The sequence below is a fragment of the Gopherus flavomarginatus genome, chromosome 12 (genome assembly GCF_025201925.1).
Source record: "Gopherus flavomarginatus isolate rGopFla2 chromosome 12, rGopFla2.mat.asm, whole genome shotgun sequence".
Classification (NCBI taxonomy): domain Eukaryota; kingdom Metazoa; phylum Chordata; order Testudines; family Testudinidae; genus Gopherus; species Gopherus flavomarginatus.
The window spans coordinates 3,138,630-3,162,767 of NC_066628.1; the positions used below are offsets into that span (position 1 = coordinate 3,138,630).

The 24,138-nt window shown below is 55.8% G+C and overlaps 2 protein-coding genes and 2 long non-coding RNA genes across 15 annotated transcripts in view; 2 read left to right on the forward strand and 2 right to left on the reverse strand.

Moving 5' to 3' along the window:
- The window catches only part of DDR1 (discoidin domain receptor tyrosine kinase 1), a 38,016-nt gene extending 25,886 nt beyond the window's left edge, over positions 1–12,130 (forward strand). For 2 of the 3 annotated variants that reach the window (XM_050921451.1, XM_050921452.1), the window contains 13 exons: positions 94–196; positions 1,260–1,446; positions 1,736–1,982; positions 2,700–2,858; positions 2,974–3,137; positions 3,466–3,664; positions 5,003–5,113; positions 5,767–6,005; positions 6,994–7,121; positions 7,703–7,903; positions 8,352–8,586; positions 9,301–9,450; positions 10,459–12,130. In XM_050921451.1, the coding sequence (XP_050777408.1) occupies positions 94–196; positions 1,260–1,446; positions 1,736–1,982; positions 2,700–2,858; positions 2,974–3,137; positions 3,466–3,664; positions 5,003–5,113; positions 5,767–6,005; positions 6,994–7,121; positions 7,703–7,903; positions 8,352–8,586; positions 9,301–9,450; positions 10,459–10,599 (2,264 nt within the window). In that variant the 3' untranslated portion in view covers positions 10,600–12,130. The remainder of the gene's footprint in view (positions 1–93; positions 197–1,259; positions 1,447–1,735; positions 1,983–2,699; positions 2,859–2,973; positions 3,138–3,465; positions 3,665–5,002; positions 5,114–5,766; positions 6,006–6,993; positions 7,122–7,702; positions 7,904–8,351; positions 8,587–9,300; positions 9,451–10,458) is intronic. The other variant, XM_050921453.1, reaches the window with a different exon arrangement.
- A 3,680-nt stretch (positions 12,131–15,810) lies between these two features.
- LOC127032720 (zinc-binding protein A33-like) lies at positions 15,811–21,484 on the forward strand. The gene is made up of 6 exons (XM_050920162.1): positions 15,811–16,283; positions 17,725–17,820; positions 18,606–18,839; positions 19,264–19,286; positions 19,530–19,807; positions 21,133–21,484. The coding sequence occupies exons 1-6, from the start codon at positions 15,855–15,857 to the stop codon at positions 21,174–21,176; spliced, it is 1,104 nt and encodes a 367-aa protein (XP_050776119.1). The 5' UTR covers positions 15,811–15,854; the 3' UTR covers positions 21,177–21,484.
- Positions 21,485–21,653: 169 nt separating this feature from the next.
- On the reverse strand, positions 21,654–22,134 carry LOC127032738 (uncharacterized). Its single transcript, XR_007768895.1, has 3 exons — positions 22,060–22,134; positions 21,830–21,905; positions 21,654–21,752 (listed from the first exon to the last, which is right to left on the reverse strand). It is a non-coding gene; the product is annotated as an uncharacterized LOC127032738 (long non-coding RNA).
- Positions 22,135–22,405: 271 nt separating this feature from the next.
- LOC127032734 (uncharacterized) lies at positions 22,406–23,202 on the reverse strand. Of its 10 annotated transcripts, none has more exons than XR_007768888.1 (4): positions 23,118–23,202; positions 22,980–23,038; positions 22,620–22,939; positions 22,407–22,504 (listed from the first exon to the last, which is right to left on the reverse strand). It is a non-coding gene; the product is annotated as an uncharacterized LOC127032734 (long non-coding RNA). The 10 variants fall into 10 exon arrangements; XR_007768890.1 differs by having other exon boundaries at positions 23,020–23,038; positions 23,078–23,172; XR_007768884.1 differs by having other exon boundaries at positions 23,078–23,172.
- Between the last annotated feature and the right edge of the window lie 936 nt (positions 23,203–24,138).

The window sequence follows — 24,138 nt, forward strand, 5'->3', positions numbered from 1 at the left end:
GCCCCGCCCCCCACCCCCTACTTCGCTCTGCCCTTCCCCCCATCGTGTGGGGCCCGGTGGCTGATGCACGTCCCTCTGTGTCTCCCCCTGCAGACGGGCTGCAGTCCTACACCGCTCCCCTGGGCCAGACCATGGCCCTTCAGCCGGAGCCCGTCTACCTCAATGACTCCACCTACGATGGCTACAGTGTCAGCAAGTGAGTTCTTACCACCCCTACCCCCTTCTCCCATCCCCGGTCCCCCACCCCTCCACCACTGACCCACCCTACTCCACTCTCTGCTGACCCTGCCACCCTTGTCCCCGAGCCCCTATCCCCCTGAGCCCCATGTCCATCCTGGTGAACTCCCCCCAACCCCTAAACAAACATTCTGCCGTCCCTGACCCCCCTGCCTGGTCCCCTAAACAATCCCCTTCCCCCTTGGCTAAATCTGAGAATGGGTGAGTAAATGGATAGGTAGGTCAGAAAATTGAGTGGATGGATGGATCTAACAAGGTAGAACTGAAGATGGTTTGACAGATGAATGGAGAGAGAGATCTGAGGATGGATGGATCTATCTGGTGGGCGAGTGGATAGACTGGAAGATGGATGGATCCGATGGGTGGGTGGATGGATGGGTGGGTGGGTGAATCTGGTGGGCAGATGGATAGACAAAAAGATGGGTCAATCTAACGGATCTAGTGGATAGATGTGTAGGTGGTTGGATGGATCTGTTGGGTAGATGGGTTGACCGAAAGATGGATAGATGTGATGGACCTGGTGGATAGATGGTTGGATGGATCTGGTGGATATGAGTGGATCGTTGGATGGATCTAATGGGTGGGTGGATGGATGGGTGAATCTGGTGGGTAGATGGATAGACCAAAAGATGGGTAGATCTAATGGATCTGGTGGATAGATGAATGGATGGTTGGATGGATCTGGTGGGCGAATGGATAGACTGGAAGATGGATAGATCTGATGGATCTGGTGGGTGGATGGATGGAAGGGGGGAACCTGGTGGGTGGATGGATTCACTGGAAGATGGATGAATCAGATTCTCCTGTAGGTCCCCATTCCTGTTCCCCAGTGTACCAGCCTGATATTCTGGTCTCTCCCATCTCACTCCCTCAGTGCAAGAACCCAGGAGTCCCAGCCAGTCTCCCTCCTATGGGTCTGGAGGGACCCCTGGGGCCATGCCCCTCTCAGTGCAGCACCTGACTCAGGGCAGGTGGGGAGCTGGCATTACCTACGTCCATGGTGCTTTGTCTCCTCCTGGCAGGCTGCAGTTCGGGGGGCTGGGGCAGCTGACGGATGGCGTGGTGGGGCTGGACGACTTCACCCAGACTAAGGAGCTGCGGGTCTGGCCGGGCTATGACTATGTGGGCTGGAGAAATGACTCCTTTCCCAAAGGCTACATGGAGATGGAGTTCGAGTTCGACAGCCTGCGGGTCTTCACTTACATGATGGTACCATCTGGCCCCAGGACAAGGACTGTGTGGCTCAGGGGGGCAGGGAATGGGACATGGGGCCTGTCCCTTCTAGGGGGCGCTGGCTTCCATCCGGCCCCAGGGCAGGGACTGTCTGGCTCAGGGGGGCAGGGAATGGGACATGGGGGCTGTCCCCTCTAGGAGGCGCCGGCTCCCATCTGGCCCCAGGGTGGAAGAACTGGCTGACTCAAGGGTGTGGGAATGGGGGAATTTGCCCTCTATGGGGCGCTGGCATCCTCTCCACGGCTGACCCTCCTTCTCCCCCCAGGTCCACTGCAATAACATGCACACGCGAGGGGTGAGCATATTCCGGCAGGTGGATTGCAGGTTCAAACGCAGCCTCCCCACAGCCTGGCAGCCTGAACTCGTCTCCCACGTCCTGGCTGTGGACGTCAAGGACCCCAGTGCTCGGTCAGTCACCGTGCCCCTGGAGGGGCACATCGGGCGTTTCCTGCAATGCCACTTCCACTTCTCCGGCACTTGGATGCTCTTCAGTGAGATCGCCTTCCTCTCGGGTGAGTGGGGTTTGTTCGTTAGCTAGCTCATCCATTAATCAATGAGTTTGTTAGCTCATTTGTTCATTCAGGGTCGTTGGATAATTTTTTGTAGGTGCCCTCATTATTTATTTAATTAATTCTTTCATTCATTAGTCAGTTCTTTCGTGTACGTGTCTTTCCTTTGACAGTTTTTCGGCATTTTTCTTCATGAGTTGGTTAGTTTGCTGGTTGGCTGGCTGATGGTTGGTTGGCTTGTTGCCTGGTTGATTGGTTGTCTGGTTGGTCGGCTAGTTCATTGGTTAGCTGTTTGGTAAGTTTATTGATTGGCTTGTTTGGTTGGTTAGTTTAGTTCATTTGTTGACTTCATTGGCTGGTCAGTTCCTTAATGAATTGGTTGGTTGGCTTCTACTTTGATTGGTTGGTTATGCCATTTTTCAATGTGTTCGTTACTTTGGTTCGTTTGTGGTGGGTTAGTTGGTTGGTTAGTTTGCTGGTTGGTGGGTTAGTTCATTGGTTCAGTTGGTTGATTGTGTTGACTGGTGCGTTGCTTTGTTGGTTCGTTAGCTCTTTATTTTGTTCTTTCGTTTGCTAATTCTCTCGCTCATTAATTATTTGGTTCTTGTTGTTTGTTAACTCATTGGTTCTTCTTTTCCGCCCTCTCATTCTTCAATTAGTGCATTCCTGAGTTCATTCTTTCATTTGCCATCCATTAATTCGCTCCCTTTCTTTCCCCAGATGTGGTGGATGACGCGTCCGTTTCTGGAACAAGCCACTGGCCCCCGATGGCTGGCCCCCGGCCCTCGGGCAGGGGTGCTGCAGCCCCCCCTGTCCTGGAAGACCCTGGCTCCACGCTTCACAGAGACACCGGGGCTACGTCCAACCTCACACTCCAGGGTAAGCCACTCGGCAAGGGGTGGGACAGTGCCTGGGGCTACTGCGGCCTTCTTCCCTGGGATCTACCCACTGAGAGGCTGGTCCCAAATCTTCTCCTTGCTTCTGTCCATTTCAGACCTCGAGGTCCAGGGAGAGTCTAAATCTGGCCAGCCTATCGCCAAGGATGATAACAGCAATACCTCCATTCTGATTGGCTGCCTGGTGGCCATTATCTTGCTGCTATTGGTCGTCATCTTCCTCATCCTTTGGAGGCAGTATTGGAAAAAGATCCTGGGGAAAGTAAGTGAGATGCAAGTGGGGATTGAGGGGCCCTGGCAGAGCTGTATAGGGAGGTGAGAGTGTGTTATATTTGCCATTCGATGGCATTACAGAGCATATACCTATACATTCCTTAACATGCTTGTTGCTCCTCTATCTCATGGGGCAGACATGAGTCAGGACATCTGGGTTCTGGCCAAGCTCTGGTGGTTGGGATTGGGGTCTAATGGGTTACAGCATCGGGGGCTGGGATCCCGGACTCCTGGGTTCATTCCTAACCCTTGGGGAGGGAGTGGGGTGTTGTGGTCAGTGCTGGGGGCTGGTGTGATCTCTCTGCCGCCCCCCTCAGGCCCAGCGGCGAATCTCCGACGACGACCTGACCGTGCACTTGTCGGTCCCGGGTGACACCATTGTTATCAACAACACAATGGGCTCCCAACGCCACTCGAACCGTTATGAGCGCATCCACTCAGGGGAGACCGAGTATCAGGAGCCCAGCCGTGCCCGCATGAAATTGCCTGAACTGCCCCATGGTGCCGAGAACTCCGGTGAGAGGGAGGGGATCGGAGGGACCCACCACCATGCCGTGGGGAGAGAGGATCCATCCAAGCCAAGGGGACTGGGTGGAACAGGATGGTAGAAGGAAGGGGTGGGAGAAAGAAGTGGATGGGTTGACAGGCAGATAGACGGATGGATGGACAGGCAAATGGATGGATGGAGAGATGGACAGGTGGATGGACAGACAGGTGGATGATTGTATGGACTGACAGGTGGATGGATATGTGGACAGACAGGCAAATGTGCAGATGGATGGATGGATGATGGACAGGTGGATGAAGGGATGGAGAGATGGATTAACAAATAGGTGGATGGATGGATGATGACCACACGGATGGATGGATCGACAGGTGGATGAAGGGACAGAGAGATGGCTGGACAAATAGGCGGATGATGATGATGATGATCACATGGATGGATGGACTGACAGGTGAATGAAGGGATGGATGGATGGACAAATAGAGGGTTAAGTGGCTGGATGATGGCCATGCAGATGGATGGATGATGGACAGGTGGATGAAGGGATGGAGAGATGGATGGATGGATGGATGGATGGACATATAGACAGATAAACGTATAGAAGGATGATTAGATAGATTGGCTGACGGATCGAGGGAGAAATAGAGAAGTGGGCAGGCAGGGAGGGAGGGAAAGGCAGAGACAAAGTGGTGGAGAGATGTGGGGATTTCCGGGAGTGGAGGAGGAAGAAAGAGCAGGAACAGGAGAAAGAGAGGGGCATGGAGAGATGAATGGGGAAGGGCCAGCTGGAGGAAAGGAAGCCCATGGCAGAGAGCAGGAGGGCTGCAGGAACGGGGACAGAGAAATCCAGGAAGGAAAGATGGAGGGAGGGAAAATCCGGGGTGGGCAGAGAGATGGAAGGGGGAGGCAGATTCCTACCATGTCCCCTTCTGTGATGCTGCCGCTGCCCCCTCAGCTGCAGATTTGGGACCCCCCCCATCCTGCTGTGTTTTCCCCCTCCCCTCCCATCTCATCCTGTGTGTCTTCCCGCATCCATGGCCACACAGAGTGACTGATGCTCGGTTCTGGGAGGGGAGTGGGGTCTAGTGGTTAGAGCCAGGGGGCTGGGAGCTAGGACTCCTGGGTTCTATTGCCCCAAAGAAGGGCCTGGCTTTATTACCCTCATGTGTCAGGAGTGTCCATCTCCCTATAACTGTCTCGGGAAAGATGGGGGCTAAAAGGGGAGGAGCAGAATGCAGCCCCACCCCTTCCCCCTGCCCCACCCCTCTCGTGTGCGTCTGTCAGTCCGTTCTCATCCATCCGTTTGTCTCTCCCTCCCATCCCCGCCCCACATCCCCTTCTCCCGACAGCTCTGCTGCTCAACAACCCGGCCTATCGGCTCTTCCTGGCCACATACGCCCAGCCAATGGGAGGGCTCGCTCGCCCGCCAGCCGACGGGGCTAAGCCAATCAACACAGATGGTAAGGAGGGCGCCACCTGGCGGCCCGACCTGGGAGCGCAGCAGCTCATGGGCTGCATTCCTCCGTCCCCCTCTAGGGGGCGCTCTCTGCTTCCCACCTGTCTGACCTTCTGCCCTGTCTGCATGTATAATTCAGGTTGGCTTTGACCCGTGGCCCTCTCCCATGAACCTCTCTGCTTTGGCTTATGGGACCGGGAGGGGTCGGGGCTTTGATAAGAGATAACATTGTACCTTCAGCTCTGCAGGATTCTTCATCCTGGTGCCAGGATGCAGCTGGCTCTGGGGCGGGGCACATTCACACATAACATTGCTGCAGAAGGATCCCTCTCCTGATAAGTGACCGCTTCTGGGCTGGGACAGCTGTTCATACATGGATCCCTTGTCTGGCATTGAGATGCAGCCACCTCTGAGGTGGGGCAGCTGTTTATACGGGGATCCCAGTGCTGAGAGGCAGCCACCTCTGGAGTGGGGCAGCATTTATACAGAGATCCCTTGCCTGGTGCTTAGATGCAGCTGCTTCTGGGGTGGGGTGGCTGTTTATACAGGGATCCCACACCCTCACTGAGATGCAGCCAGCTCTGGGGTGGAGCATATCAGTGTCTCCCAGCTGACAGGAACGTCCCCGCTAACCCCCCGTCTCTTTGCCCCTCGCAGCCTGCAGCGGCGACTACATGGAACCAGACCCTGCCGGGGCCCAGGCCGCGGCGCAGAGCAACGTCCCGCACTACGCCGAGGCAGACATTATCAACCTGCAGGGGGTGACGGGCGGGAACACCTACGCCGTGCCCGCTGTGGCCGTGGACGCGCTGGCCGGCAAGGACATGGCCCTGGGGGAGTTCCCCCGGGGGCGTCTCCTCTTCAAGGAGAAGCTAGGGGAGGGGCAGTTTGGAGAGGTGGGTCCCTGAACCTCATGTGCCCCTCTGGCCATCCCCAGCCCTCTTCCACTGTCCCAACTCTCCGCCTGCTTTCACCTCAGCCCATTCTCCCACTGCATCCTTCGCGTTGTGCTTTCATCCGTTCTTCCACTGCTCATTCCTTTGGTCCTCCCCTGAGCCTTTCGTTCATTCCTTCTTCCATTGGTTTTGTCACTCACGAGTTCAGCCTTTGCCTCATTCACCTGGTCTTGTGTTCGGTCGCCCCTTTCGTCTTTCACCAGTTTAGTCCTTCACTTGTTCATTTACACATTCGTCCGTTCCTGTGTTCTCTCTGTCGTTGGGGCATTCGTTTGCGGTTTTGTGCAGTCGTTGCTTCATTCGTTCATTCAGCTGGTGGTGCTTTCTTTTTTTCATTACATGCATTTGTGCTTCCGTTGTCGTCTTCACTCATTTGTTGATTCTTTCCTTCAGTCAGTAGTTTTTTTTTGTTCTTTTGTTTCTACCTGCGTTTGTTCGTCTGCATTCGTTTATTTGCTCTTTGATCCATTTGTTCTTTCATTCTTTTTCCTCCATTCTCTCGTTTGTTCCTTCGTTCGTTCGTTCCTTTGGTTCAGCCTTTCATGATATTTCAGAATTAATTCTTCTATTCTGTTCCTTTCTTCGTTCTTCTTTCTCTCTATCCATCTGTCCATTCTCCCTCCAACCAGCCTAGACTCTTCTGTTCTCTCTCTCTCTCCCTTTCACTCGCACCTTCTGTCTATCTCTTTTCCCAACCCCCTTTGTTTCTGTCTGTCTTTCTCTGTGGACCTGTTTTCCCCTCCACACCTTCCTCCACCTCTTTCCCCATCCCTCTCTCTGCTCTGGGGAAGCGGGGGGACTATTTTACAGGCGGAAGGATCTGGGAGGCTGCACTGAGTCCAGGGGAGAGTGTATTAGTGGGTGGGTGATGTGGCTGACTCTGCCAGGTGCTGATTGGCTGCTGCTCTCTGCCCCCCCCCCCTCCCAGGTGCATCTCTGTGAGATAGAAAGTCCCCAGGATCTGCCCGTTCTGGAGTTCCCATTCAACGTGCGCAAGGGACGCCCCCTGCTGGTGGCTGTGAAAATCCTGCGCTCTGACGCCACCAAGAACGCCAGGTGAGTGCACGAGGGTTGGGGGGCGGGGAGAGATGGAGGACGATGCTTGTGCAAATATGGAGCATCTCATTGCACATGGCGGGAGTGATTGTGGAGACACACTATCTCCTGCTGCACATGGAGAGTTCCTTGTGAGACCTCAGGCCATCCCTTGTGAGTGCACGAGGAGGGGTACGTGTGCAAACATGGCATGTCCCGATGCACAAGGAAGGCTGCTTCTGCGACCTCAAGCCATCTTTTGTGAGTGCAGGGAAGGGGGGCAGTTGTGCAAATGCAGAATGTCCCATTACCTGAGGTGGATGTTCCATCTGGGACCATCCGCTGTGAGTGCACAAGAAGGGAATGCACGTGCAAACTCAGAACATCCTGTTGTACCAGGGCAGACAGGTGTGTCACCATGGCTCATTGTGAGTGCATGAGAAGGTAGCTTGTGCCCCCTTGGACGGTCCCATTGTGAGCGTGCAACAGGGAAGCTTATGCAACACCAGAATGTTGCACAAGGGGGATGCTTGTGCAGCCGTGGGTTATTCCCTTGTGAATGCACCACAGGGTGCTGATGAGACCTTTCCCTCCACCCCAAGGAACGACTTCCTGAAGGAGGTGAAAATCATGTCGCGGCTGAAGGACCCCAACATCGTGCGGCTGCTGGGTGTGTGCGTGCGGGATGACCCCCTGTGCATGATCACCGAGTACATGGAGAACGGGGACCTCAACCAGTTCCTCAGCAGCCACGAGCTGGAGGACAAGCTGGGGGGCAGCACCAGTGATGCCCCCACCATCAGGTACCCCCCGCACCACCCCCCAGGCAGGCCAAGGACGCCTAGTCCAGCCAACCCTGCACCCTGGTGTGGGGCTCAGGGCGTGGAATCCAGGGGTCCCAGTGCATGCTGGGAATATCTCTGACATCCCCTCCTCCTTTGCTCAGCTGCCCCAGTGCATGCTGGGAATATCTAATGTTCCCTCCCTTTCTCTACCTCGGTGCATTCTGGGAATCTCTCTGATATCCCCTCCTCCTTTTGCTCAACTGCCCCAGTGCATGCTGGGAATATTTCTGATATCCCCTCCTCCTTTTGCTCAACTGCCCCAGTGCATGCTGGGAATATTTCTGATATCCCCTCCTCCTTTTGTTCAGCTGCCCCAGTGCATGCTGGGAATATCTAATGTTCCCTCCCTTTCTCTACCTCGGTGCATTCTGGGAATCTCTCTGACCTCCCCTCCCCCTCTGTTCAGCTACCCCACGCTGGTCCACGTGGCGGCTCAGATTGCCTCGGGGATGAAGTTTCTGGCCTCTCTCAACTTTGTGCACCGGGACCTGGCCACGCGCAATTGCCTGGTAGGGGAGGGTTTCACCATCAAGATCGCTGACTTCGGCATGAGTCGCAACCTCTACTCGGGGGACTACTACCGCATCCAGGGGCGCGCTGTGCTGCCCATCCGCTGGATGGCCTGGGAGTGCATCCTCATGGTGAGACCCCCCCGGAGGCGGGGCCTGGTGGAGAGGGGGCGGGGCCTGGGGAAAGGGGTGGGGCTAGTGGAGGGAGGACTGTGCCCGCCTCGTGGGCCACGGTGTGCGGCCCATTTGCTGGATGGCTTTGGGAGTGCATCCTGCCAGGGACAGGAGGCGGGGCCTGTTGGGGAGAGGGGCGGGGCCTAGGGGAGAAGGGAGGAGTGTGGAAGTGGGGAATGGACAGGGAGTGGGCAAAGGGAAACGGGGGAGTGTGGAAGGGGAGAAGGAGGAAGGGAGCGGGGGAAAGAGGAGTGTAGAAAGGAGAGAACGGTATGGGGGTGTGGAGGGGCCTGAGCGGGCTGGCCGGCTCCCTCCAGCTTCCGATCCACTGGCTCCTGGCAGGAGGTAACTTGTTTTAGACGGTGAGGTGCCCCCTGGCAGGGAGGAAGGGCTCCCCACAGTTCGAAAACCTCTGTGCTAAATGGAAAGCAGAAGCACATGACCCTGCATGCTCCCCCATGCGCCACTTCTAGGGGGCGCAAATATGCTTGCTTGCCCCAGGTGCTAAAATGCCTCATTACAGCTCCGAGGAGGAGAGGGGGAGCGGGGCAGAGGGAGTGGAGGATGGGGCAGGAGGAGGGAGAAGGGAAAGAGGAGTGGGATGGGGGGCAGGGTTCTGTCTTGGGGTTTGTCCCCCTCCCCCACCCACACTAACCCTGCCCCCCAATGCAGGGGAAGTTCACCACAGCCAGCGACGTCTGGGCCTTCGGGGTGACACTCTGGGAGGTGCTGATGCTGTGTCAGGAGCAACCCTACAGCCAGCTCACCGACGAGCAGGTCATCGAGAACGCCGGGCAGTTCTTCCGGGACCAGGGCGAGCAGGTACCGGAGACAGGGCATTCCCCCGCCCCGTCCCCTCAGGGACGCCAGTTGCCATCCGGCCCCAGGCATTGGCACGGCTGGTTCAGGAGGGCAGGGGAATGGGACACGGGATCTTTCCCCTCTCGGGGGCACTGGCTGCCCTCCAGCTCCAGAGGTGGCTCAGGGGGTAGGAATTGGGCCTGTATCCTCTAGGGGGCTGTGACATCCCCCAGGGTACAACCTGGCCTGTGGAATCGCTGTGCCCCCTTAGCACCCTAGCACAGCAGAACCTCTCGAGACTTTGCCTGCACACAGCCATCAGCATGGGACACTGCACCCAGCAAAGTTACACAAATCCTCTCCCAGCCACTCATGAACGGTACACAAGGAGATGCCCACAAATCCCCGCAGCTCCAGCCTTTCACCCCAGAAATGTGAGTCTTCTCCCTGCTCCCACACAAACACACAATTCAATTATTCTTCTCTTTGTCGTCCAAACGATCTTCTGTCCATGCGTCAAGATGGTGATGCAGATGCCATTGTCTCCTCCTTTCCTTGAGGAATATCCTCCACCCACCCTGCTGGGGTGTGGACAAAGCATTCCCCTGTGTACGTGAGGTTCGAAGCATCTCTCAGGAGCATTGTATATTTCTTGCTCGCACCTTCTGGTTCATAACATTTGGGGTGACAGGCAATGCCTTTGTTGACAGTCCTTTGTGGTTTCTGAGGAGCTAGTCCATGAGCATTTCCCAGACTCACAATACGTTTCAGTAACAAACATGTAGCAAAATCTCGTAACTCATGACACACACACACACAGCTTTTAATGGGACAATGATGCTCAGCAAGTTATGACTTTTCAAATGATACCTCACAAGGCATATTTTGCATGAACTATCATCACCTTATACAAGGGGTGAATATGGAGGTATATATAGTATGTCACGGGTACTGGCTCTGACCTGGCACCAGGGTGGGAGAGCTGGCTGGCTTGTGGGATAGGCACCCACTGACTCTCTCTGCCCCCAGATATACCTGTCCCGGCCCCCTGCCTGCCCCCTGGCTCTCTATGAGGTGATGCTGCGCTGCTGGGTCCGCGAGTCCAAGGACCGTCCCTCCTTCCAGCACATCCACCGCTTCCTGTCTGAGGACGCCCTCAACATGGTGTGAGCCAAGCTGAGCAGAGGTGGGGGGGCCAACCCATGTGGACCCCCAGACATCAGCTTCTATTCTGCGTCTCTCCAGCTACAGCTGTGGGTCGTCTGTGCCGGAGCTCGGGTGGGGAGCTGGAGTTGGGAACTGGAAGTTTCTCTACTGGGGCGTCTTAAGGGGCATCTGTCCTTGTGTCTGGCCCTACCTCTATCTGTCCATCCCTGGCTGGCCAGCCTGCCAGCCACTCTAGCTAGCTCACACTTCTCCAGGCATTCCTGACCCTTTCTAGCAATCTATTTCTTCTTCTATTCATGCTTTCTTCGTTCTCTCTCTCTCTCTCTCTCTCACACTCACACACTCCATATCCCTCTCTCACTTTCTCTCTCTCCCCTACTCTCTCTGTCACCATCTCTCATCCCCTCTACGTCTCTCACTCCCTTTTCCCCCATCTACCCTTCCTTGCTCCTTACTCCTCCTTTTACTCATCCCCCCCATGCCCCTTGGGGAGTGTTTCTTTCCTCCCCACGCTGCCGTCTTGCAGTGGGGCTGACTCCAAAGGGGACTGGGCAGAACTGGCTTTGGGGGTCAGACTTCTGTATTATTTTAATTTTGCGTGGACTGGACTAACACTGGGGAAAAACTAGCACCCTGGTCTCATGGCACTGGGGTGAACTGAACACTGGATATAGGAGTTGCTACTGACATGGACAGGGGAAGGGAGGGGTGGAGCGAAGCTACGGGACAACAATGAAATAGCCTGAAGGCAACCAGGCCACCCCCAGAGGAGGGAGACTGGTCTGGAGGGGCCTGGTGGTTGGCGCTAACAAAGCAAGAGACACTGTTTGTTCTAACGGGGCCAGATCCCCAGCTGATGCCAATCAACACCAACACAACTAGTGCTGGTTGACACCAGCGGGGGATCCGGGCATCAGCGTTTGTAATTTAATTTGTCCTTCCTCCTGAGACTTGGAGGAAGGGATTGTAGATACCGTACTGTCGACTCTGGGGGCAGCGAGATTTTCACCGGGGCCTAGTGTTTTAGGGGGCATTCATTTCTGTAGCGGGAAAGAGGCACCGCGCTAAAGGGCCTTCTCAGAAAAGCAAGTGCCTTTGAGGTGCGAAATCACAAACCACTTTGCGAAGTCTTGAGCTGAGCTCCTCAAAGCAGGCGAAGGTGAGTGAAGGGCTCAGAGAAATGAATGAAGTTTGAGCACTAAATTTCCTTAGACTTCTCTGAAAGCCCCAGTCTTATTTTTGTTTCCAAGGAGTAAATATTGATGACGGTGATATAGATTTAATGATCCAGATGTGTATGTTTTTGTCTCTCTCCGCCCACACTCAATCCTGTCAAATGCTTTTTATTTGTTTTTTTTTAAATTCCTTGCTAATCTTGGTAGTTTTTCTCTTTTTTACTGTTGTTATTTGGAAACGGGATCTGTACATATTTGGCGAGTAGAGAAAAAAAGATTTTTACACTAATATATAGATTTTTGTTGTTGTTGTTTAGTTATTTCCTTTTATGTGGTGAATAAAACCTTTGCATTTTCTATACCTGTCTCCTTGACGTTGCTTTCCTCATCAAAAGTTGTGGGAATTAGGTTGTAACATTTTGTCAGACAAACTTGATATTGGTTTTTTTGATGATTTCAGAGCTTCGGTTGAGTGTTGTATATACACAATGTTGAGAAAGATACCTTTGTTGACATAATACAAGAAGACTTTTGTACCACACAACCTCCCTATTTAAAAAAATCAGCACTCTGAAAAGATCAATGCAGCCCACGTGAAATGGGTAAAAACTGACATACTGATAGATCTCAAGAAGCGGTTTCCAATGGGAAATCATTATTGAACGAGGGGGCGTCTAGTTGGATCCGTTCTGGCACTTACACTGTTCAGTCTGAGGGCGAAATGCGGCCTTCTGTCCCCAAACTACGCCCATATAAAAAAGTGGGCAGGCTTGACCCCCCCCCCCGACCTCCTCAGTTTTGGCACCCCTGTTTTCAGTAAACAGCCACAAGATTCCTGGTTTGGAAAACCTGCATTATAGGGTTGGGAGGTGACCTTGGGTACTACAGGCTACAAAATGGAGGAAAGCAGGGAAAGGAAGGCAGGGGGCCTCGGGGGTGGGCCACCCGGGCGACTGCCCAAGGCGCTGTCTTCGGGGCGTGGACAATGTGGCAGTACAGGAGGTGTTTACGCTGCGGGTGTAGTGTCAGAAATTGCTCCCTGCTGCTCTCCTGCCCTCCCCTTATGCAGCCCAGGTGGGGAAAGTGTCCTGGGTACCGGGAGCCCTGACGTCGCTCCTTTCCCCCCCACCCACAGCCCCCTGGGCAGGGCTGACTCCAGGGGTTTTGCCGCCCCAAGCAGCACCCTCCCTGCAAAAAAAAAGCCGCGATCGAGAGTGAGGGACCCTCTGCTGAATTGCTGCTGAATACCTGGACGTGCTGCCCCTCTCTGGAGGGGCTGCCCCAAGCACCTGCTTGCTAAGCTGGTGCCTGGCGCCGGCCCTGCCTCTGGGGGGCGTGGAGGAGCAGCGTTCTGGGGAGCGAGCAGCAGTGCATCCATGCATCCGGGCCAGCTTCCCCATGTGGGTGCAGGACGGGGGGGGGCAGGGGTTGGGGTAAAGGCAGAGAGTACAGGGATTAGGGGCACTGGATGGGGTGCAGGGGTTAGAGATGCAGGGGGCACAATACAGGGGTTAGGGGCGCAAAGGACACGGTGCCAGGGTTAGGGGTGGAAGGGGAAGTACGGGGATTAGGGGTGCAGGGGTTAGAGGGTGAAATAAGGGTGCGGAGCCAGGGGCAATGGGGTGGCACCGCACACACGGGCCAGGGGTGCCAAAAAGACAAGTTCACCCAGGGTGGCATTTTCCCTAAGGCCGGCCCTGACAGAGGGGAAGAGAGGGAACGAAAGACGATGAGCAAGCAAGAGAATGAAAAGTAGGTGGTTGGAGAAACGGTTACCAGCTGGGAAAAGGGGAATGTCGAGCAAGGAAAACCGAGCAAAAGGAGCAAGGAAAGAAAGGGCCGAGGAACAAACGACGAGGAAAAGCCCTGGAAGGTTGCTGCAGGTTGGCAGGACCCGGCTGCAAACTGGGGAAAGGGGCTGGACCGAGAGCGAGCGAATACAGGTCAGTGGCAGCAGGCTGGGAGGGGCCCCAGCCACAAAACTGAGGACAGAGGGATGGAGGCAGATGATGGACGTTGGTAGGACCTGGCTACAGCTTGGAGCCAGGCTCCCAACGGGCGCACGAGGGCTGGGGGTGGGGAGAAAAAAACCGGACAAATGAAAGTTGCCGCAGGGTGGGACAACCTGGTTCACAGCTGGGGAGCAGGCCAGGAACTGGCAGGGCCACCCGGAGGATTCAGGGGGCCTGGGACAAAGCAATTGCAGGGGCCCCTTCCGTAAAAAAAAGTTGCAATACCATAGAATAGTATATTCCCATGGGGGCCCCTGCAGGGCCTGAGGCCTGGGGCAAATTGCCCCCCCCCGGCAGCCCTGGGACCTGGGGAGACGGGGTGGGGTGGAGAAGAGAGGCTGGAGAGAGGGGAGTGGGCAAACAAAGGCAGGAAAGCAAGTCACAGGAGGGACCCTGGAAACTGAGCAGCAGGAGGCAGCGTGTGCGGGGGGTGGGGGTTACATAGCACCTGAGCGCACGACTGCACCCTGCTGGTGGAAAGCCCTAACTGCAGGCTCTGCTCCAGGAGGGATGGAGGGAGGGGTTCTCCCGGGTGACCCCTTCCACACAGCAAGTCCCGGAGTGTGAACCCCTCCCCCATAAAACCCCACTTGTTTATATATTTAACACCATTAGAAATGCTGCAGGCGAAGCGGGGTTTGGGGTGGAGGTTGGCAGCTTTTGACCCCCATGTAATAGCCTCGTGACCCCCTGAGGGGTCCTGACCCCCAGTTTGAGACCCTCTGGGAGGGAGGATTCATTGCAAGGGGTGTAGAAAGCTGCTGGGGAGTGGAAGTTTTAATCCCTCCCCTCCCTGCCAGCCCCCCCCTCCCCGCCACCATACATATTGGTTATGGGAGAGGTTGGATGGAGGTAGAACAGGACGGCAGTGAGGAGGAAAGAAACACCCATCAAGGGATACAGAGGGGAATGAGGGAAGGAGGAGTAAAGAGCAAGGAAGAGTAGATGGGGGGAAAAAGGGGTATTCTCTCTCTCCAGCTCTGGGAGGGGAGTGGGGTCTAGTGGTTAGAGCAGAGGATTCAGGACTGCTGGGTTCTATCCCCAGCCCTGTGAGGGAAGCAGAGGCTAGTGAGTTAGATCTGGGAGCCAGGACTCCTGGGTTCTCTCCCCAGCTCTGGGAGAGGAGTGGGGGCTAGTGGGTTAGATCTGGGAGCCAGGACTCCTGGGTTCTGTCCCCTGCTCTGGGAGAGGAGTGGGGGCTAGTGGGTTAGATCTGGGAGCCAGGACTCCTGGGTTCTCTCCCCTGCTGTGGGAGGGGAGTAGGGTCCGGTGGTAAGAGCGGAGGGGCTGGGATTCAGGACTCCTGGGTTCTATCCCCAGCCCTGTGAGGGCAGTGGGGGCTAGTGGGTTAGAGCTGGGGGGAGGGCAGGACTCCTGGGTTCTATCCCCAGCCCCGTGAGGGGAGTGGGGGCTAGTGGGTTAGAGCTGGGGGGAGGGCAGGACTCCTGGGTTCTCTCCCCTGCTGTGGGAGGGGAGTAGGGTCCGGTGGTTAGAGCGGAGGGGCTGGGAGCCAGGACTCCTGGGTTCTATCCCCAGCCCTATGAGGGCAGTGGGGGCTAGTGGGTTAGATCTGGGAGCCAGGACTCCTGGGTTCTCTCCCCTGCTGTGGGAGGGGAGTAGGGTCCGGTGGTAAGAGCGGAGGGGCTGGGATTCAGAACTCCTGGGTTCTATCCCCAGCCCTATGAGGGCAGTGGGGGCTAGTGGGTTAGAGCTGGGGGGAGGGCAGGACTCCTGGGTTCTATCCCCAGCCCTGTGAGGACAGTGGGGGCTAGTGGGTTAGAGCTGGGGGGAGGGCAGGACTCCTGGGTTCTATCCCCAGCCCTCTGAGGGCAGTGGGGGCTAGTGGGTTAGAGCTGGGGGGAGGGCAGGACTCCTGGGTTCTCTCTCCAGCTCCAGGCATTGCTTATGACTCTCGCAAAGGAGCTGAACTTTGGGCAGCCTGCGGAAGTGTGTTAGCCAGTGGCACTGCCGGGTTCTCCCTCTCCTCTGGCGGGGGCGTGTGTACGGGTCGGGTGTGCAGAAAGTGAAAGCAAAAGCCCCAGTGCCCGTGGCTCCGGGGTGTGGGGCTGCGATGGCGTCTGCTCTGGACGTGTCCAGCCTGGCCGAGGACCTGCTCTGCCCCGTCTGCCTGTCTCTGTTCCGGGAGCCCCGCACGCTGGAGTGCGGGCACAGCTTCTGCGCCACCTGCCTGGAGCCCTGCGTCCCCAAGGGGCAGCACCGGGGGCTGTGCCCCGAGTGCCGGCGCCCCTTTTCCCTGCACAGCGTGGCCACTAACTGGGCCCTGTGCAGCCTGGCGGAGAAAGCACGGCTGCTCAAGCTGGACGAGGGGGCCCAGCCGGGCGGAGGCGGGTCTGGATGGTCCATCTGCGTGGAGCACGAGGAGCCCCTCAAACTCTTCTGCAGCCAGGACAAGGGGCCCATCTGCGTGATCTGCCGGGACCTGCCCCAGCACCGCGGCCACATCTTCCTGCCTGTCAAAAACGCCGTCCAGAAATATCAGGTGAGGGCCTGGACGCCTGGGTTCTCTGGGTGGGGAGTGGGGTCTAGTGGTTAGAGCGGGAGGGAGGGGCTGGGAGCCAGGATGCCTGGGTTCTTTTGGAGGGGAGTGGGGGTTAGGGGTTAGAGTGGGGTGGGGAAAGGAGCCAGGACGCCTGGGTTCTCTGGGAGGGGAGTGAGACTTAGTAATTAGAGTGGGGGAGGGAGCCAGGATGCCTGGGTTATCTGGAGGGGAGTGGGTTCTAGTGATTAGAGTGGTGGGGGCTGAGAGCCAGGATGCCTGGGTTCTCTGGGAGGGGAGTGGTGTCTAATGGTTAGAGCTTGGGGGGGCTGGGAGCCAGGATGCCTGGGTTCTGTGGGAGGGGGCTGAGACCCAGGATACCTGGGTTCCCTGGGAGGAGAATGGAGTCTAGTGGTTAGAGTAGGGAGGCTGAGAGCCAGGTTCTCTAGGAGGGGAGTGGGGTCTAGTGGTTAGAGCCGGGAGGCTGAGAGCCAGGACCCCTGGGTTCTCTGGGAGTGGGATCTACTGGGTTAGAAAATAGAGGCTGGAAGTCAGGACTTCTGGGTTCTATCCCGAGCTCTGGGAGGGGAATTTGGGATCTAAGTAGGTTAAACTAGGCTGGGGGCAGGGGCGGCTCCAGGCCCCAGCACGCCAAACACGTGCTGGGGGCGGCAAGCCGCAGGGGGTGCTCTGCCGGTTGCTGCGAGGGCGGCAGGCAGGCTACCTTCTGCGGCTTGCCTGTGGAGGGTCTGCTAGTCCCACGGCTTCGGTGGACCTCCCACAGGCTGCTGCCGAAGCCACGGGACCAGCGGACCCTCCGCAGGCAAACCGCTGGAGGCAGCCTGCCTGCTGTGCTTGGGGCAGCAAAATGCCTAGAGCTGCCCCTGGCTGGGGGACACTCCCGGACTCTGTCCCCAGCACTGCTCCTGTTTCATTCCATCCCCTGGGTGGCCAGTTCGGGGGCTGGGGGGGACGGGACTCCTTGCTGTGTCCTTGGAGAATGGGGCTGAAATCAAGATGCCATTCAGTAAAGACACGTGCAAAGTACTACACTTAGGAAGGAAAAAAAAATCACAGGCAGGACTGCAAACCCGGGAAGCACAGGCCGGGTGGTCGTGCTGCTGGAAAGGAGCCAGGGGTTCTAGTGGCTCAGAAACTGAAGAGGAGTCACCCGGGTGATGCAGCCCCAACAGAGGCTGATATCATTCTGGGGGCGGTTCATGGGTGTCGTACGTACGACACGGGAGGTCATTGTCCCGCTTGGCACTGGTGAAGCCTTAGCTGCAGGGTCGTGTCCAGTTCTGGGCGCTGCACTTTCAGAAAGATAGGGCCGAACTAGAGAGAGGCCACAGGGGTGCAACAGAAATGATCAAAGGTTGAGAAGACCTGACCTGTGAGGAAGGGGTAAAAACCCTTTTGATTGGTGGGTTTCTCTGCTGCACAGGACAAGCTGAAGGCATCTCTCATCCCCCTGAAGGACAATCTGAATTCAGCCACCAAGGACCAGCACCACCAGCAGAAGAACATAGCAGAACTGGAGGTATGGTCCCGAGATGGGGTCAGACTTTAACCCATGTTTATGGGGAGGGGGGGGCTCGCTGTCTGCTCCTAGTGGCTGGACCCTGCATATAGGCCTAGGCGAGCGATGCCACGTACCTTAGTGGCTCGAGCGCTGGAAAGGAATTCAGGACGCCTGGGTTCTATTCCTGGCTTTGCCGCTGGATGACCTTGGGCCAGTCGTTGCCTCAATCCGTGCCTCAGTTTCCCTACCCGTCAGACAGGGATTATGACACTGACTTCCTTCAGAATCCCTCCTTTTGAAAAATCAGCCTTTCCCACAAGTCTGTTTTTTTGACCAGCTCTCGTTAACAAAGGGCCAGTAGCCAAGACTCAGAATTACGGAGCAGACACAGAGGTTGGCAGAGCTGGGAAAATTTGTCAAGGGTTGCTGGATGCGAGGATGAAAAGTGCTAGGTATTGTTATTGTTAGGAGTCAGTGACTGGCCCTAAGTTACCAGGGCCTGGCCCTTTAGCTCACCTTCCCTGCCAAACTTTTCCTGATTTAGGAGATTTGTCGCGTCAAAACCCTGTTTCACGCACAGTTTCGATTGTTCCGAATTTTTCTATAAAAAACATTTTGTCAAAAAAATTCCCATCTGGCTCCATTTTCCTGTGCTCATCCTCCCAGCCCTCCTGTGAGGCAAGGAAGTGCTGTTCTCCCCACTGTACAGTTGGGGAAACTGAGGCACCTATTGTCCTGCTGCCCACCAATGCTGTGTGGGTGGCATGTTTTGAACCTCCCGCTGGTTTCTCCACCCTCCGCAGAGCTGCACCCAGGACCTCTTGGGCTATATCGCCAAGGAGTTTGGGGTTCTCCACCAGATCCTGCAGGAGAAGGAACAGGGCATGAAAGAGATCGTGGAGAGGCTGAAGGAGGAGAACCGGATGGAGATGGAGGAGAGGCTGAAGGAGCTGGATAAAGAAGTGACCTTTCGTAAAGAGACCCTGTCCAGGGCCCGGGCAGAGATGGACACCTCCGATCACATTACCTTCCTCAGAGTGAGGCTGGATTTCATCTGCCAGGCGCTGCATGACGGAGCTGTGGGATGGGAGATTGCGTAATGGGGCTGGGAACCAGGACTCCTGGGTTCTATCCCGGGCTCCAGGATGGCAGTGGGGTTTATTGGGTTGCGGGGGGGGCTGGGAGTCAGGACTCCTGGAGTCTCTGGGAGGGGAACAGGCTGTCGAGGCAGAAGCAGTTTAGGGGAGATGGGCAGGTGTATGACGCGAGGAACATACAGCAGAAGAGGTATGGAGGGAAAGCAGCTGGGGACAGGAAGGGTTGGATGAGGCGGGGGTGGGAATTGGGGCTGAGCAGGGGGTGGTGTCCCATAGGGCTGGCATCTCACCCACAAGGGGGCACGGCGTGTTACTGTGGTGGGTAGTTCCAGGGGCTAATCCTGTCGCTTTCTCGTGCATCTAGGGCATCAAGGAGCTGATGAGAAGGTGAGTGTGGTCCCCCCTCACCCATGCACACTTCTCTTTAGGGCTACTCGGTCTGCCTGTTCCTCTCTTTGTGTTACTGACACACACACTCACACATGGAGTCACACACACATCAGACCTCACACACAGATCCGTATGCATACACACACACACACACACACAACGCAATCCATATGAACACAGAGGAAGAGGTGTGTGTGTACATGCACAGGTGGCTGGTGTAGTAGATTTCTCCTTCTGTAGAGTCCGAGAGGATCAGTCGAGCCGTGGTGGGGAGGAGGAAGAGGACAGTGCAAGTGACGAAGGGTCCAGCAGCGATGACGATGATTGCATTGATGAAGATGCAGATGTGGCTAATGGTGAGGAGGAGGAGGGAGATGAAGATGAGGCTAATGGCGAGGAGGAGGAAGGAGATGAAGATGACGATGGGGATATCGTTGCTGTGGACCCGGCTCTCGAGGAATTCAAGGACTCGCTGGACTTTGAGGCCTGGCAGGAAATGCTGGGGACCATCCAAGCAGGTCAGGCTGGTTTCTCACCCTTGTCCTTGTGATGGGTTGTCACTTCCAGGCTGCAGTCTGGGAGCCGTGGGAACTGCTGTGTCCTTCACCACTTAACTGAATTGGCCCTTCTCACGCGGCTCTGCTGGTGGCTCAGCCAGCATCTCCAGGCCCTGTTATCACCCAGCACGACAGCAGGTGATGTCACACGCCCAACTGAACTACCTGAGTGCTTTACCTAAGCCTCTCAAGGACGTACAGGAGACAAAAGCCAATTCCCAGCTCTCCAGCCCTGCCCCCTTGCTGGATTATAAACCCAGAATTATACTCTCTTGCACTGCGCGGGGATCTGGACAATGCAAGCTCATTAATATAGTTGCTTTCCCCTTGATGTGGGAAAGATTTGCACAACAAGCCTGTGTCCGCCAAGCTGAGATTTTCCCAGGCACTTCTCTTCAAGACACACTGGTTAAGATAAAACCTTTAAACAAGGGTGTTAACTACAGAAGGAGAGATTTTAAGGGATTGTAAGTGACAGCAAACAGATCAAAGCAGATTACCTGGCAAATAAACTAAAAAGCACGCTAAGTTTCATATGCAAGATCGATAGGATTTGAATTCGCCATAGCTCACCCTGACTGACGGTACAAGCAGGCTTGCAGATGCTTAAGGCACAAGCCACATCTGCCTGGCAGCCTCAGTTTCCCCTCCCCCATTCCAAGTCCTGTGTTTTCCAGAGTTGTGGAGGAGTGAAAACCAGTCATGGTGTCACTCCCCACCTCATATCGTCTCTCCATACGGCGGGAACCCCTTTGTTTCAAGCTAAGTTCCCAGCCCAGTTTCTGGCAAAATACAAGTGGCAAACTAGAGTTTAATGTCATGTGGTCTGGTCACAGGTCCTTTCTGGGGCGTAGAAGCCATTACTCATAGGCTGGCTGAAACGTTGGCAGGAAGCCTAGGGTCTTTCATGGGCCACTGTCTTTGTTGACAAGCCACCAGCCCTGTCTAGAGTCCTCATTGTTGTACCTGGAAGGCTAGTTGTGGGTGTTACCCAGAGTAAGCCCATTTGAAATACAGCTACACAATCAATATTCAGATACACAAATGATACATGCGTAAAAATAGGATAATTATACTCAGGGAATCGTGTCTTTTTCATAGAAGCCTCATGACACATCTTGTACAAAATACATCATTATTATGTCATAATCATGCCACTGTGATGAGGGGTGCAGTGTCGCAATCCTATCTTTAGCAGACACCGGGGGGCGGAGGGAGCCAAGACCCACCCCAGAGCTGGCTGCATCTCTGCAAGGTATCAATATCCAACTGTTTTTCTTTTCTAGCCACTGTCCATGATGGGGAGGTCACACCTGTCACATGGAACTGACGACCACCTGGGGTGCATCTGTGGGGCCAATCCCAGCCCTCGGAGATTCCGATTCAGAGGAAAAGCTGCCATATATTTTGAGGAGGAGATTTGGTGGAGGGCGAAGGCGCCAGGATCCAGTCTCTCTAGCCTGCCAGCGTGAGGAACATGCCATGGAAATGTACTCGGATTGCCCAGCAGGCAGGACACCGGCATTTCATTGCGTGTTGCATGAGTAGCTGATTCTGTCGAGTCTTTGGCTGATATTAACCTGGTTACTAGGACAATTTCAAAGTGGTGTATCAAATAAACCAGAGCTCAGAACAGAACCCAGGAGTCCTGGCTCCCAGCCCCCCGCTCTAACCCACTAGCCTTCACTCCCCTCCCAGAGCTGGGGATAGAACCCAGGAGTCCTGGCTCCCAGCCCCCCACTGCTCTAACCACTAGCCCCCACTCCCCTCCCAGAGCTGGGGAGAGAACCCAGGAGTCCTGGCTCCCAGCCCCCCACTGCTCTAACCCACTAGCCTTCACTCCCCTCCCAGAGCTGGGGAGAGAACCCAGGAGTCCTGGCTCCCAGCCCCCCACTGCTCTAACCCACTAGCCTTCACTCCCCTCCCAGAGCTGGGGATAGAACCCAGGAGCCTTGGCTGCCAGCCCCCCACTGCTCTAACTACTAGCCCCCACTCCCCTCCCAGAGCTGGGGAGAGAACCCAGGAGTCCTGGCTCCCAGCCCCCCACTGCTCTAACCCACTAGCCTTCACTCCCCTCCCAGAGCTGGGGATAGAACCCAGGAGTCCTGGCTCCCAGCCCCCACTGCTCTAACCCACTAGCCTTCACTCCTCTCCCAGAGCTGGGGAGAGAACCCAGGAGTCCTGGCTCCCAGCCCCCCACTGCTCTAACCCACTAGCCTTCACTCCCCTCCCAGAGCTGGGGATAGAACCCAGGAGTCCTGGCTGCCAGGCTTCATGGCTTGTTATGGGGCAGTTTCAGGAAGGAGGGAGGAGGTGTTTGCTTAGACTGGCCCCCAAAATGACTTCACCATGACCCCCAGAACATTGCCTGCACAGCCGGGGCAGCTGCCAGAGCCAATCACAGAGGCGCATGGTCATTTCCAGCAGCCCTGCAGAGGCGAGGGTTAATGGGGGGAGGGGGAGAAAGCAGAATGGTGCTGAGTCAGGGCTGGGTGGGGAAGGATGGAGGCACCTCGCAGCCACAGGAGGAATTGCTGATTCAGCAGAGGAGGCGGGTCCTGCTGCAGCTGCAGCCTGGCCTCATTGCACTGCAGCCGGCTCCAGTGCCTCTGGGCTTGGGAACAGAGACAGGGCAGCCCAGACCCGGGGAGAAGGGACCTCCCGGCAGTGTCCCGGCCCCGAGGGGAAGGGACCTTCCGGCGCAGCAGTGTCCTGGCTTCAGGGAGAAGGGATGTCCCAACCCAGCAGCATCCCGGCCCAGAGAGGAAGGGACCTCCCGGCCCAGCAGCGTCCTGGCTTCAGGAAGAAGGGACCTCCCGGCCCAGCAGCGTCCTGGCTTCAGGGAGAAGGGATGTCCCAACCCAGCAGCATCCCGGCCCAGAGGGGAAGGGACCTCCCGGCCCAGCAGTGTCCTGGCCCCGAGGGGAAGGGACCTCCCAGCCCAGCAGCATCCCGGCCCTGAGGGGAAGGGACCTCCCGGCCCAGCAGTGTCCTGGCCCCGAGGGGAAGGGACCTCCCGGCCCAGCAGTGACCTGGCTTCAGGGAGAAGGGATGTCCCAACCCAGCAGCATCCCGGCCCTGAGGGGAAGGGACCTCCCAACCCAGCAGCGTCCCGGCCCTGAGGGGAAGGGACCTCCCAACCCAGCAGCGTCCTGGCTGTGAGGGGAAGGGACGTCCCGGCCCAGCAGTGACCTGGCCCCATGGAGAAGGGATGTCCTGGCCAGCAGTGACCCGGCCCCAAGGGGAAGGGACGTCTCGGCCCAGCAGCGACCTGGCCCCAGGAAGAAGGACTTCCTGGCCCAGCAGCGACACAGCCCTGAGAAATAACTTTTTGAATATTGTGAGGGCTGTGTTCTAGACTCGACAGCTCAACCGCACCATGACTGTGTGACTTGGACATAAACTGCAAGCTCCGGGGCCTTTGTGCTGCGCTGGGTTTGGAAAGTTTATTAAACACTGTTCTTGCCAGAGGCGATGCTATGGAATGTCTGTGCCTAACCCGAGAACATTTAGCACAAGGAGTGACCTTGATAAAACGCCGTGCAATTCAGTGGAGACCCTGTCTGTGTTTTAAAGAAAATGACCAAACTAGAAGATGCCTTCTATTGACCGTCTGGTCCGCACAAAAAGTTACAGAACCCTGCTTAGGAAAAAGACTATTTGTAGGCAATCTAAAAGGATTCAGTTAGAGACTGGTGAGGGGACAAACATGCGATAGAAAACTTGGTAGCTATAAATAAAAGAAAAGAAAAGGACTTTGGGACTATTGGTGTTTCTGTTAGAAGGTCTCTGTGGCCCTTAAGTGAGCTAAAAGTTTTAATGCAGCCGCTTGGTTTGGTTTGAAGGAGCTGTACGTCTTTTCAATTTAAAAAAAATTGTTTGTGAGAAACTAGTTTTTGTGTCTTGTGTAAAAAGAGACCCACTGATGGGAAAAAGCTGAAATGTATCTTGTAGAATCTTGTGGAGGGGGAAGAAACCAAAAATGTGTTTACAATAATAATAATACAAACCCCCCAGGGCTGTTTCAGACGTGCGTTTGAGCACAATAGAGCTGACCCACCGTATCGAATGGAACGGTTTTAACCACACCCCCGCTGAATAGCCAGGGTGACTGAGATTACCCACCCTTGTTGCCGGCAGGGTTAATGTATTAGTGACCAGTAATTATGTTTGATGGGTGTACGCGCGCAGCAGTAAGGGAGGTGGGTGAGAATGGTGAGTTCTGATTAATATGAAATGAAATAAAACATCAGGAGGTCACAGATGCTATTGGCCAGTTTAAATATGACCCC